The sequence below is a fragment of the Bos javanicus genome, chromosome 5 (assembly GCF_032452875.1).
Source record: "Bos javanicus breed banteng chromosome 5, ARS-OSU_banteng_1.0, whole genome shotgun sequence".
NCBI classification, from domain to species: Eukaryota; Metazoa; Chordata; class Mammalia; order Artiodactyla; family Bovidae; genus Bos; species Bos javanicus.
The window spans coordinates 1,591,895-1,606,873 of record NC_083872.1 but is presented as its reverse complement, the minus strand read 5'-3'; the positions used below and the strand labels follow the sequence as shown (position 1 = coordinate 1,606,873).

At 41.8% G+C, this 14,979-nt stretch overlaps 1 protein-coding gene across 1 annotated transcript in view; it reads right to left on the bottom strand.

The window, feature by feature from the left end:
• The window catches only part of LGR5 (leucine rich repeat containing G protein-coupled receptor 5), a 129,639-nt gene extending 114,883 nt beyond the window's left edge, over nucleotides 1-14,756 (bottom strand). Inside the window, exon 1 of the mRNA XM_061415510.1 lies at nucleotides 14,457-14,756. Within this exon, the coding sequence (XP_061271494.1) occupies nucleotides 14,457-14,668 (212 nt within the window). The 5' untranslated portion in view covers nucleotides 14,669-14,756. The remainder of the gene's footprint in view (nucleotides 1-14,456) is intronic.
• Between the last annotated feature and the right edge of the window lie 223 nt (nucleotides 14,757-14,979).

Below are 14,979 nucleotides of genomic sequence, written 5' to 3'. Positions count from 1 at the left end.
CAGCTTTTATCTCCTTAGAGTAGAATTATTTTTTCAGTTGTTAATATTAAAAAAACACATCTGTTGTGTTGACAATTTGTTTTTTTCCCTGAGTGCGTCTTTGGCTCTGAGGAAAGGCTGGGCTCCCCTCTCCTCCAAGTCCCCTGCATCCATCATCTCTCCCCTTCTGCCACAGCAAGACCACTGCAGGGATGTGAGCTTCTGAATGTCCAAGAAGTTATCAAACTCAATTTTCCCCACATACTCAGGGAAAATTGTGAGGATGGGTGACAAGAAGGAAGAGGATAAAAGCAACTCAAACCCAGGACCACAAATTGTGGGCCATCCATGACATCGTGTTGGAGAAGTGCACCCCTCACACTGGGCCATGTGCTCACAGTCTGTGATGAAGCCTGCACTCAATGGCCCACCCGGAGGCTCGTGCAGGGTCTACAACACTCACACACCTGTGAAAATAGGAACACCATGCAATACACGGAAGCTTTTATCTATTTGATACAAAAAATCGGAGCTGAAAGTTAGTATCTTTTTACTTGGGGTCTTTCCTGGTGGTCCAGCGGCTCAGACTCAAAGCTCCCAGTGCGGGGGCGGGATTCAATCCACGGTCAGGGAACCAGATCTCACATGCTGCCAACTGAAGATCGCGAATACTGCACCTAAGACTTGGCATAGCCAAATACATACATACATACATACATGGAAATCTTTTTACCTGAACAGGTAGTGGGTGATGTCTTACTCATTTCAAGCTTCCCCTGCTCTTGTACCTAGTAAGCACCTTGTTCTTTTGTTTTTAACATTAAAAAATATTGTTTAACGAAAACTGCAGTTACACTTGTAACATTTTAGGCCCATGGACAGCTATTTTTTTGAGGTGGATAACAGTAAGAGGTGACACTGCATATTTGAAAAAGGTGGGTTTAGTGTTATACCAACTGTACCACCGTGACCAACAAAACCAACAGCACTTAATGTTTTATGCGTGGGCCACATGGGAGGTACGATGGAAAATTTTTTACATCTGTTAGTTTACCAGCTGTCACAACAATTCAGTGAGGTAAATGCCATTATTGTTGCCATTTTACAGATGAGAAAACTGAGATCCAGAGTAAGCTGCTCACGTTCTTCAAGACGAGGCTGTGAGCTTTGTCAAAAGATGTTCTAATTTCTAAAATAGGGATATTCATAACTTTTATGAGACTCATATGAAAACACAGGCAGTAAGAGTCTTAAAAAGCACTGCAAAAAACATTTTATTCATTCAGCTGTGCCAGGGCTTAGGTGCAGCACTTGGGACCTTCCATCCTCGCTGTGGCAGGTGGACTCTTTAGCTGTGACATGTGGGGTCCTGACCAGGGACCGAACCCAGGCTCCCTACACTGGGGGCCTGGAGTCCCAGCCACTGGGTCACCAGGGAAGTCTCCCCTAAAGAGCACGTTCTGATTTTTTTTTTTTTTTCTGTCTTGGGAATTTACAAACAAGGCAGTCTGCCAAGTTTAGAGGGAAGTATTTCTTGGTCACCACATTATAAGATTATACAGGAGATTCTATCAGCTCATCTCCCTGTTACACATTTGGCGGCACCTTATATCTTAGGCATGGATGACAGACAAGCCTTATGCAGTGTTTAAGGGAATAGGGCGGGTCCCCTAAAGAGAGAAAACTGGGCCGACTCTCCCTCAAGTGCGCCGCAGCTGCAGCCGCTTCTGAAGCTGACCAGGTACAGGCGTGCAGGGGCAAAAGGGTTTGGAGATGTAGGTTTTCATGTTATTCAGGTATGGTGTCGTCCTTAGACCTCAAGATGACTGCTAGCAAAAGACAGCTTGTCATTCACGGTTGCCAGGCTTCCCCCCGTGGCTCAGGGGCAAAGAATCCGCCTGCAGTGTAGGAGACACAGGAGATGTGTGTTTGATCCTTGGGTCGGGAAGATCCCCTGGAGGAGGACGTGGCAACCCACTCCAATTCTTGCCTGGGGAATCCCATGGACAGAGGAGCCTAGTGGGCTGCAGTCCATAGCATCTCAAAGAGTCAGACACGACTGAAGCAACTTAGCATGCACGTTGCTAAGAGCAGGCAGATGTATCGGGTCAGGACCACATGGGTGATAGAAGGAGAGGGAAGAAAGCAGGGGCTAGAGCCTTTATCGTGGTTCCCATGGGAAGAATGAGCAGGATAAGCAGACTTGAAATCGGCTAGTTTGCATAATATCATCAGGCTCAAGGTGTAGCTGTGGCCCCGAGTTATCTGGTACCTGGCCCAGGGGGGATTAGCGCAGGAAATATTGACCTAGAGGGTAAAATCCCTGCAAGAGCCTGATAAAGAAGGTGGTGGGGTGTGGGCTTGTGTTGCTTGGTTTGCACATGAAAGGCACACTTACAGGGGAGTTGCTGCTGCTATCTCCAGGGTTAGATAGCCCTTCTGTCCCTCCTGGGTATGCAAGGGCCCAAGATAACAAAGCATCATAAAATACAGAAAATGAAAACCATGGTTGGTACATAGAGATTCTGTGTTCTAATCCAGGGAGACTCCTTTCTTCTTTGCTCTAAGAGAATCAAGGGGTATATGGAGTCCAGTAGTGACAACAGATCGAGCACGGTAATCATGAGAGATGTGTGCTGGGACAGGGCTGGGCTCAGCATGATGTGGAAGCACCAGGGACTGGCAGGTCACAGAAAACTCTCTAGAGGAGGTGATGCTTAAACTGAATATGGGAAGACTCACAGAAGCTGTGAAGATGAAGAAGAAGAAAGGCATTCCAAGCAGAGACAGACACATCTGAGAAGCTGGAGGCCTGAAACAGGGAAACGACAGGATGTAGTTGGATATGGCTGGAGACCGGAGGACATGGGACTGAGGAGGGGAGGGCTGACAACAGAGTCTGTCGGTGGGGGATGAGGCGCGACACGGTGATTCTGTAGGTTAAACTAAGGAGTTAAAGTTTACTGTGAAAGCCACGGGAAACCACTAAAGGACTGGAAGGGGGACATGAACAGACTTGCCTCCTGGACAAACTCATGGGGTGGCAGGGAGTGCGTGTGTGTTGTGGGGCTCTATGCAAACCAACACAGGAGACTGCAACAGTTATCCACACAAAAAATCAGGAGAACCTGAATTTCAGGGCTAGAGGAGAAAGGGAACAGGCACAACAGATACGAAGGCAGCTGAATTTGGTCAAATTAAAATCCCAAGTGAAATTTAAATGACAATAAAGACGTGTTTACTGACCATGAACTGAAACTTGGGACATTGTTTATTCCTCAAATTAAACCTGATTGTTTCTCTCTGCCATACAGATTTTTAGGTGAGAGAGGACTTCATCTGTATCTGCAATGGAACAAAATCTTATTGGGTTAAGATTCAAGCACACACCTAGAAATGAACATGTATCATGCATAAACAACAGGATACTTGGCAACATCTAGAGAACTAATGGAGTATTTAGAATTCACCTGGGTATCTGGTGTTGGTGCAAAAACGTGAAAAAAAGAATCATTCAACTGAAGTTTCTGGGAGACTTGGGTTCCAATCCCATCTTCACCACCTATGTGATTTGGGGCATGTTGTTTACCTCTTATGAACATGAATTTCATCATCTGTGGAAATGAAGGTTTTGGATTAGGGCAACTCTAAGGTCCTATGGTTTTTCCAGTAGTCATGTATGGATGTGAGAGTTGGACTGTGAAGAAAGCTGAGCACCGAAGAATTGATGCTTTTGAACTGTGGTGTTGGAGAAGACTCTTTAGAGTCCCTTGGACTGCAAGGAGATCCAACCAGTCCATTCTAAAGGAGATCAGTCCTGGGTGTTCTTTGGAAGGAGTGATGCTAAAGCTGAAACTCCAGTACTTTGGCCACCTCATGCGAAGAGGTGACTCATTGGAAAAGACTCTGATGCTGGGAGGGATTGGGGGCAGGAGGAGAAGGGGACGACAGAGGATGAGACGGCTGGATGGCATCACCGACTCGATGAACGTGGATTTGAGTGAACTCTGGGAGTTGGTGATGGACAGGGAGGCCTGGCATGCTGCAATTCATGGGGTCGCAAAGAGTCAGACACAACTGAGCGAATGAACTGAACTAAACTGAAGGTCTTTTCTAAAGCCTATGGTTAGATATAGCTTTTGACTCTTCAAAAACCTCTGCAATCCATCCAAGTGATTTTAATTCTGTTTATTTGGGCAATTAGGGTAATACTCTAGCAATCATGATTAAATTTCAATTTTGCACTATGTAATGTGACCTTAGGTATACAGCTTAGTAATTCTGGTAATTTTGGATAAAAGATTAATCCTTTTAGTTCTTTACAGTAGAACTTACTCTAAATGTAGTTAGCTATTCGCTCAACCTCTGAATTAATTTTACCGTACTTAATATAAATCTCCACAAATCAGCCTTTCTTTTCCCTTTATACAATTAACTGTGTTCTGAGGAGTTCCTACTGCTAAGGCAAAGGGGGCTTCAAATTACTATGTAATAGTTATTTGGGACCATACTGTATCCATCTGACACTTCTCACTGTTACAAGACCCTGGGGCAGTGGACATTATGCTCAAGGCCAGCAGCTTCAGGGTGGAAGGTGGATCCTGTCAGTTAATCATGTTGCTAAAACTTGAGATCTTCAAATGAGATTGGCTTACACCCTGGGAGAATCTGGTTCAACTGGGATTTCCTTTGTTACTCGAGCTTGAAGACTCAATGAAAAAAAGATCTTGAACTTCCTCCTGGACTCCACTGCAGAGAGCCCCAGAGAACAACAGCTGCTGGGGTATGGGGGCTTCAGTGAGTTCAGGTCTCCCACCAAAGCGACAGTAATGTGGCTTCCTCAATTTAAAATCAAAGACCCCAATTTTGGTGTGCTTAGGGTTGATAACTTTAATCCCTGTGATTCTTCTTTCTAAACTTCCCTTCATCTTGTAGATTGCAGTCCTGGCAGGGGAGGGGACAGTGTCTGCATTAAGGGAGACGTGTCCGTCAGTCCTCCTCTGATACTGTCTGATACAGAGGGATGGAGAAGCATCAAGAGAAACCCAAGGGAAGGGTACCATCCGAGGCTGAATGTCTGTTTAGGGCTTGCCGTGTCTCTCTGTTCTGTCTGGGTAGTTTCTTCGAGTGGCCGATTTCCCCACTTATTTTTCCATCTCACTTGCTATTTTTTTTTGGTTTTACTCTATTGGGCAGTTAACACCGCTAATTATAGAGTACATCTATGGTGAAATGCAGGCAGGTCTAAGGGTCCCTTCAGGACAGGAAATAAGAAGAGAAAATAAAGAGGGAGATTTCTTCTTTCAGTCTTTACTAGAAGACTCCAAACTCATTCAACACTCACAGGGAAATAATGCTTATTGTGAAAACCTTAATTAATACACATTAAGGAATGTAGCTCCTTCCATGGAAATTTTTATTTGGTTTTTATAGCTAAATAATCTTTTATGTATGTAAAGAGTGAAAGGCTATTTTTATGCTGATAGATTTAAAGACCAGTGGATTATGTAACAGAGTTCCTTCAAGTAAGTGCCTCACAAGAAAATTTATAACCGAAATCCTTTAAGCGCCATGTGGTGTTTTGTGTGTCGAACCCAATAAACTCATTAAAATAACACTGGGTAAACCCAAACGTAACACAATGAAAGTTCTAACACAGCCCACATTAACCAGCCGACTTTAAAATAATATCTTTGTTATGTGCTAAGGTTAAAAATTCAGCAAATTCTTTATATTTTTTCCACTTGAGATCATGTGTGGTTTTGTACTTTCCTGAGAAGTACACTTTTGTGGCTTTTTTGATCAAAGGAAGGTTATTTTTGCAGAGACATCTTTTGTAGAGGTCCCTGTTCTACTTAATCAAGGTTTCAAAAAAAAAAAAAAAAGGAGCACAAGAATATTTACTAGTTTTTTTTTTTTTTAGTGAAACAAAAATTCTTAGATTCTCTTCTTAATGTGGACTTTGGAAAGGAAAGCATGCATGTAAGGTTAGTCATCATTTGGTGTGTATGTGTGAGAGAGAGAGACAGACAGAGAGAGGGCAGAAGAGGAGGTGGAGGAGAAAATAAAGGAATTTGGCTGCAAAATTGAGTAACAGTTTGAAACACTTGGCTTCCAGTAGTGAAAGATGAGCAACACTGGGGAAAAGGCTGGACTAACAAGGGACCACTTGAGGAAAGCTTAATCCCAGCTGGCAGGCTGATGAGCAAGGTCAGCTCGGTGCACGCGTTCTCAGCTGGAGCTGGGCTCCCAGTGCCAGGACAATTGTCTTCTGCATTTCAGCTTCTGAAGCGAACTGAAGGTGCCTTCACAGGCAGCTCCTCGTCTCTCCCCTGAAAAGGGCTGGCCCTCCACTGCCAGGCCATGTCAGTGTGTATCATTTCCACCCATTCCACCGAGCAAGTGGCACAAAGGAAACTGTTTCTTACTGGAGTGTTGCTGTGTGTGTGTGTGTGTGTGTGTGTAACATGCATGTGAGATGGCTTTCTTTCTCCTTGACCATTACAGTCTCTGTTAGAAGGTGAAGCCAAACTCCTGTAGTAAAGAAGGACAAAATGAACATGGAAAAATGTGCATATGTTAAAAATGAGACACTTGACAATTAGGGATTGCTGAATAAATTTTTACATATACATTCTTTTTCATATTCTTTTCCATTATGGTTTATTACAAGATACTGAATATAGCTCCCATTCTATTCAGTAGGATCTTGTGGCTTACCTATCTTATATATAGTAGTTTGTATCTGCTATAATTTTAAAATTATTATTGTTCATAGAAAACTGAAGTCAAGCATACTATTGTAAGAGTTTTTAGAGATTGCATCTCAAAGTAACCTAAATTTTCTAAACATCAGTTCTTAGTTGAGGAGATGTTCTTTATGCTGAATATGCTTTATAATTAATTGGTCAACTATTGGTTTTTCATGTCAACTTTGTAATATAATAAATGATTAACACATAGGTTTATAGCAGCAAATGAATGGAAGGACTGAAGAAACTAAATGGATAGTTCAGTTCTTCTTTGTTTGAAGGAAGGGACTTTTCTCTGTCTTATCCAGATTTTTAATTTACACAGAAGTCTGTCTCACTGGCTTAATTGTTAAACCATGCAGAGTTTACATAGTGATTGGTAAGTAGATAAAACCTTGAAATAATTCTCTATTCTGAACCAAATAAATGATGTGTCAATTCATCTTATCTTACCAGTTTTGAAGGTAAACACAAACTTAAATAAAATTGGCCTATTAAGAAAGTTCATGTCTCTTTTTAAAAAATTAATTTTGATTGGAGTACAGTTGCTTTGCAATATTGTGTTAGTTCCTACCGTACAGCAAAGTGAATCAGCTCTATGGATACACCTCTCTCACATCTCTCGGAATTGAGATATAGTTTCAAAGACGTTAGCTACTTTATTTGATGCACAGATCTGGTCATAGAAAAAAAAGAGTTTCATTTTCAACTTGGAAGTTATTAGTCAGTTGATCACTCTTTATAATACTTGGGCACCACCACCATTTATCTTTGACTTGGAGATCAGAGAAATAGGTTCTGTGGATATAGGAAAAGGTAGCTACTAAACTTAATATATTGGCCCTAAGCTATATAATATTATTCTCATCTTATCAAAAACCAAAGACTACATTTCCTAGGATTCCTTGAAGAAATATTTCTCATATGGGGGCTTCATAAGTTATGTTCCTAAGAAGAAAAATCTGCCGAAGCATTTCAGCACTAATTACAATTACTGTGAGGCATAACTACACATTAGAAGGCTGGTTTCCTTGTTTTCTGATAAAAGACAATTTCAAAGAGGCCCTAAAACATTTTGAGCCTTGGAAACAGTCTTGCAATAAGCTAACAGGCCACTCGAGACAGGTATGAGAATAGTATCCGTGTCAAAAGGTTGTTGAGGGGCATGGGATTGAGTAAAGTAGCCCCATAATGCTGGGCACTCAGAAAGAATAATATAAATGTCAGCTGTTATAATTATTGTTATTACAATAATAAAGTAATTTAGACATGTAAATTCTGGTCTGTCTGTTAAACAACTCATAGCATCATTTAAGATAAGTACAATTTAACTATATTTCCAATGGGGCTGAGCTGTAATTGTGGGATACCAGCAGATTTGTGTTTTTCTGTTACTTGCAGACAAGTAATTATCATCTTTCTCTGAGCCCTCTTAGCCATTAGGATTTCAGCAGCTGGTTCAGCCAATTCTATTCAATTCAACATTACAAGTATTTACTGAGCATCCCTTAATTGCCAGGTACTGGTCTGAGCACTTGGGAAATAAAGTGAAAAATTTCCTAGCCTGGAGGAGCTCATAGTCTAGGGAGGAAGATAAACCCTGAAGGAAAGAGAGCCCATCATTACCTCCTGAAGAATTAATCCATCCAATTTTAAGGAAGATGGTTTCATGGACAATGGATGGTTCTTTTGCATATGTTCAAAGTAAATTCCAGCTTCCCTGACCCATATTAAACATTGAGATTTAAATATTGAATAGATAAAACCTTGAAATAATTCTCCATTCTGAATCAAATAATGTGTCAGTTCATCTTATCAAATAAATGATGTGTCAATTCACCTTAAATATTGAGAACGAGGATATGAGGAAGGACTCCTGCTTCCAAAGCATCTTAAAAATATTTAGTTAACCCAGGGTGTGGTTAATGGATGCTAGATAGACTTACTATGGCTTAGACTTACTATAGACTTATGGCTTATGACTTACTATAGACTTACATATCATGATTGGATACAAATATTGAATCATTATGTTGTACACTTGACACTAATGTTATAGATCAATTATATCTCAATTAAAATTAAAGATTTTTTAATTAAAAGAATTAACCTTCTAATTCGAACACCCTGTTAACCATCTTTTACTATTACTACTAGATAACATTCCATTTTTTTGAAATCAAATGATTAACATTCTTCTACCTACTACTTTCAAATAAGACATTTCCACTGGACTCAGTGCAAAAAAAAAAAAAATTAACTTGAAGAAGTGGGAAAAAATGCCAGAGATTTCAAGAATGAACCTGCTTCCTACTATGTCATTTATGGAGAAACAAAATAATTTTGCATTATGAAGACATTTATGAAACATTCCACCGTATAGCCTACGCAGTGTCTCCTTTTCTCATAGCTAAGGAATTCCATGGGTGAAACTGAACATGTAGTTGGTATCTATGACGACTGAATAAAACTGTGGATTGAAGCTGATAGAATCTGGGAATCAAAGAGTTGTAGTAGGTTGGAATTCATGGGTAATTTAACAAATGAAATCCTAAGATACATAAAAAATAGCAATAGGACTAAATTACCAGCTTGTTATTTTTGATAAGTAATCTATCAGCAGTGACTCTAATGCCAGTCTGATTCATCTTTCTACTACAAAATGAGACTGTATAAAGTGAAACATTGCAACAGGAGTGAGGACGTTGAATCTCAGAGGAAGGAATTTGCCTTCTCATGAAGAATTCAATTTACCAGAAATACCCATTTGTGGGGGTGTTCACAAGGAAATGTTCCATTTAGCATTATTCTAAATTTATATAGATAAGTGAATAAAACCAAAAGAATTACTTGACAAAATTGCTCAATGCAGTGCTCACTACTGTTTTTCATTTCTAACTTACGGTATATGATTTGGTTTAATGGGAAACATACTTAAATTTATAGCTAAAACTACTTCCATGTATAAATTCAATAGAAGAAATATAAAAATGTTTTATTAAAGTAAGTAGATATTAGGTGCCAGTTGTAAAACTGTAAATATTCTGCAATGTCTTTAATTTTATGACCTAATTGTTTACTTGGATATTATGTCTATACCTTTGACAGTTACATGCTTTGGAAATTAAAAACTATCAAACAGTTCAAAACTTGACTTTGAGAAATTACAGACTAGTTTTGTGTTTCTAAGCTTTTTCAAGCACATCCAAGTAGGAACGGTTTCATTATTAAAATATGCTGCTCCTGCTCAGTTGCTTTAGTCGTGTCCGACTCTGTGGGACCCCATGGACTGCAGCCTACCAGGCTTCTCCGTCCATGGGATTCTCCAGGCAAGAACACTGGAGTGGGTTGCCATTTCCTTCTCCATATTAAAATATACATTAAAAAAAAAAAATATACATTTATTTAATTACAAAGGTTAGTTTTTGATTCCAGTTTTCTATTAATAACTCATTTGTGATGGCCACTTCTGTTGCTGATCAGAATTTCACCTTTACTTTGAAGAAAACATGTAAAGAGAGAAAAGATTGAAGATCCGATAGAAGATTATGCTAATTATATGTAAAAATTTATTATTGTTACACAAACTTTGTCATGTATGTGTTGAACACAGTAAAATATTTTTTGTAAATCTATACCATTAAGATTGCTTGAATTAGAAACACTATCTCAAAAAAAAAAAAAAATTCACTCAGACTAACTCAGTCAATTAGTTTCAATAATTATCCCCCATAACAAAAACACTACTAGGAAAACCCAGACATCCTTGAGAAAAAGAAAGAATATTAAAATGCAGAAAAGTAACTGATATCATTATATTTTAAATGAATTTTGCAAGTAGGTTTTAGAGCACACTATAGTTTGCAACTGACCTAAATTTTAAGACTGTTGTAACAATTAAGGCTTTTGCAACCATCTCTAAAGTACAAAAATTTCCTTCATTTAAAATAGTTTTCTTTGCTTGAAGGGAAGTAGAAACATATTAAACAATTTTCACGGAAGATTCTGAAAAGGTTCTTTAAATTTAAAGTGTATCTTAAATGCTTTCAATACATGTATGACACTAGGGCCGTCGCTAATTAGTTATAACCCAGGTTTTTGATTGGTTTTTATTAAACCTAGTTTTATCAATTGTGTAAAATTAAATTTTGTTAGAAAGTTACATATAGAAAAGTAACCAAATTGATAAAATTAAAAAAAAAATTCTTTCTTCTGATAACTTTGTTTCATGTGACATGTATTTGCCTGTGGCTGAAATGTTCATGTTTTTAAGCAATTGCAGGAAAAAACTGAGTTTTCATTTAAAAATAAAATGACTGTTCTAGATGAATAAAGAAAAGTATATTTACTATATTAGGAAGTTCATTAGGATTTAGTTTTCTATTTGGATACTACACTAACTGGATGAAAGATACATCAAAGCAGCACACAGAGCTTACTTCTAAGACCCTATTAGCACAAATGTCCAATTTGATGCATTAAAACAACTCATCTATAAGATTAGATGCTAGAACTACTTCATTTCTGACAGATCACTACTGGTAGGTTGAGATGTATTAAACACTGGAAACAGTTATTGTCTGTTTTTATGTCTCAATCTTGGTGTGTTCCTTATTTTCTGCTGGGTGAACATAATTAGTGGGAGAGAGAATAAGAGAGAGAGGTTAAGGTTGAAAATTACCAGTGCTTCTACCACGCATGTTCAGTGGTCCAATTACAGATCCACTGGAGAATGCAGTTCAGTAAGAAAAGAGAGTTAATATTAATGTTTGGACTGGCTTAACGTTTAGCTTTTCTAGGGAAGAAAGATTATAAAACTGTACAAAAATAACTCTAACCTCCTATAAAGAGGTTTAGGAAACTTTCCTTACCTACAGGTTGGACTAGCCAGTTATCAGATTGTGGCAAATCTATTTGCCAAATGTGTACAGCTGCAACTTGCTGTTTGAAGAAAATGGAATGCTTGTTCTCTTCTAGGGAGGGGAGGAAGATTAAGAGATAACATTTTGACTCAAAGAAATGGTGATAACTTAGTACAAACAATAAGAGATAGAAGTATGGCCTCTCATTCACATTAGTCTTTGCACACAGTAACTTTCTCATCAAAGCTTCATTACCACTGGGCCCCCCGTGGAGCCGGGCTATAACTTCATGTTCCTTTTCAAGAGCAAAAAGAAGTTATCTCCTAAAATAATATAACCAGTAAAATACAAGCTTATTTATTCAGATATGAATAAATAAAGATTTCTCTTTGGGTGTGAGTGCACAAGCAAAGGAGAAATGGTTACTTAATGCTAGGTGTAACCAAGAGAGGGCACCGTCTGCCCTTCATGTCAGCAGAGTTCCTGAGGTTGTCAAAACAAACCCCTCAAACCCCAAACCCCTCAAGCCACTAAGGCAGAGCATCCAGTGGCCTCTGGCATTGTCTTAGATAAGGAGACCAGATTCTAAAATTGCTCATTATGGACAACATCAGTCTGGTTATTTACTTCAGGGTTGATTTCTACATTTAGCCCTCACATTCCCTGAAAAGTTAACCATTAGATACAAGTATTTGGCATTCACTGTGACACTTTTCACAGACACGCTGGGTTTTAATATTATATAGAACACTGAGAAATTTCACTTTAGGCCAGATACAGGTTGTCATCAAACAGCACAAGAAAAAGCTGACAATTAACTTCCTAATGGTATCTTAACTCTGCGGGATTATCTATAATGATAGCAAGATAGGAAACAGTGGCAGTCAGATCTCCCCAGCACATGGAGGAAGCAGTTAAATGCATTTGAGGTATGTGGGAAATGACTGGAAGCAGTATTGCCTAACCCTAATGCCAGCTTTTAGTAACAGAAGCCCAACAAATGAGTGAGAGGGGAAAAAAAAGTCCTGATATTTATTTTCTCTACGCTTAAGGAGTTTTCTAACAACTGTATGATTTAAATAGTTAAGAGTTTGGGGGGATTGCACACCTCCCTTGTATTTAACCAATTTCTTCAGGGTGACGGGCAAGAGCAGTTCCAGGCTCTTGAATGCAACTGCCAACCACTAACAGAAATGCCCCACGCAGAAGAATACGTGATTCTTGAAACACTAAACTTAGCAGTTAAATCCAGACTGGAGCTAAGTAGTACAGACTACTTTGTAGTACCGAGAGCTGTTTAGGAGGAGGAAATGTGAGTTCTTAAGAGAAGGATCACTTAGGGGAGTGGATTTCCATTGCTTTGGAAATATCACTGCATCATGCAATGAGTGCCTCTGAAGGGAAACCTTGTGGGGAAATAGATTAATTCCATAATCTTTTCAGATAAGGAAAGCAGCCAAAATAGTTCTATGGTAGGTGAGGAGGGGAACTGCCATCCACTAATACTAAAATCTAGCAGGATAATCCCTCCCTTTCAACACAAAATCAAAGCAAGCAAAAAAGAATTTTTTTTTTCTTCCTCACTCTGTCTCTAGAAAAAGAATCACTATCTAGTGTAAAGCGTTGTGCAAGCCTCTTCATGTTTCTTCCCTCCAGAAAACAACTAAACAGAGGAAAGACCAAGTTCACAAACATTCCAGTTTGCTCCTGCCAAGGTACATCAGAGAAGCCGAAACTGGGATTGCCAGGGTTTGGGGTGGGTTCACCGGCGTGCCTGGGGTTAAAACCCAGACGTGTAACCTTGCGGTCACGAGTGCCTCTTTTCCCGAGTGGTCCCTTTTCCTTCGGGTCTCTCTGCCTGAAGGCAGCGAGCCTCAGATGGGGAGATGGACAGTTATCGCCTCGGTTCCCAAGAATCGGGGTCCCCTTGGGTCACCTCATCCACCCAGCCACCTGTTACCCTCCAGGCCTGGATTTTCCGGAGACAAAATTAAGAAACGAGCCGCTGCCTCGTCTCCGCAACTGGGGCTTTGGATCTGTGATGGGGGGCGCGGGGGAGGGGAGACGGGTGGTAGGATCCCCGAGGGATGACAGAGTGCTTCAAGTCTCCACTTGGGTGTGGGCGCCGCTGTTTACCCGCTCCGCCGCCTTAAACCCACTTCCCTTTCCTCCCCGGGAGGAGGAGATGGTTAAAGATTACAAAGTGGCCGCGGGCACTTCAAAGGGCGGCTCGGGCAGCCAAAGGTAAAGATAACGTTCTGGCAGCTCTAATCGGGGTTTGTGGTTGCCACATTTTAATCACTTCATTAATAAAAGGGGGGGCGGGTAGAAAGAACAGAACAGAACTGAAAAAGGTTACATCACACGACCGCGCAAGGGATGAAGAATAAGTTCCTTTGGAGCTGGACAACTTGGAGTTCTCCTTTGGGCAAACTTTTTCCAGCCCATCTCTTCGCGGACCGTGACGGGACAAGGAGGCGGAGGTTGGGGCAGGGACCAATTGGGTAGCTTGGGTTCCAGGTTCAGGGGCACAGATGTGCACATTGCAGACAAATGCCTGCACTCGGAGGAATTCGCGCGGCAACCTGCCTAGATCTGGACTGCAAAGCTGCAGCGCACCAGCGCTTTCCCCGGGGTTGCACTTGGAGCCACCGTTTCTCTGCGGGGCCCGGAAAGTGTCGGCGCGCTACCCCAAGACACGTGCGTTTCCCAGGGGCCCAAACACGCCTGACCAAGACGCCCTTGGCAACCTCGTTCGCCCCCTCCAGAGCACGCGGGAGCCGAAGAGCCCCCAAAACGGGTGGAGGGCCCACCTGCCTCCCTCCCTCTGCCGCTTTCTGAAGCACAGCCGGGGCGCACTTACAGGTAGGAGGTGAAGACACTGAGGTTGGAGGGCAGCTCCGAAAGCCCCAGGTCGGAGCAGTCCACCCTGAGCAGCATCCTGCCGTCCGGCTCGCACTGACAGTGCGCGGGGCACCCCCGCAGCAGCGTGCCGGGCCTGGGCGAGCCGCCCCCCGCCGCCAGCTGCAGCAGGACCGGCAAGGACAGAAGAACGCCGACCGAGGAGGTGTCCATGGTGCCCGGGCAGCGGGACCGCGACGGCGAGAGGGGAGAGTCGGCCGGGCTGCAGACCGTGGCGCGCCAGGAGCAGCTCGGCGGGCTTCTGCGGCTCCGCGGGCGCGGGCAGCGCGGGGCCGCCAAGGAGAAGCGCCGCGGGACCCGGCCGGGTCCCTGCCGCAGCGCGGGTCCGGGAGCAGCCCTGGCTGCAGCCGCTGCAGGAGCCGTGAGCGCTGCTGTAGCCAGCTGCCTGCTCGGTGCGGAGCAGCATCTCCGCTCGCACGCTCCTGTTTTAAAGCGCTCCAGCCCGAATCGCGCGCCCGGTGACG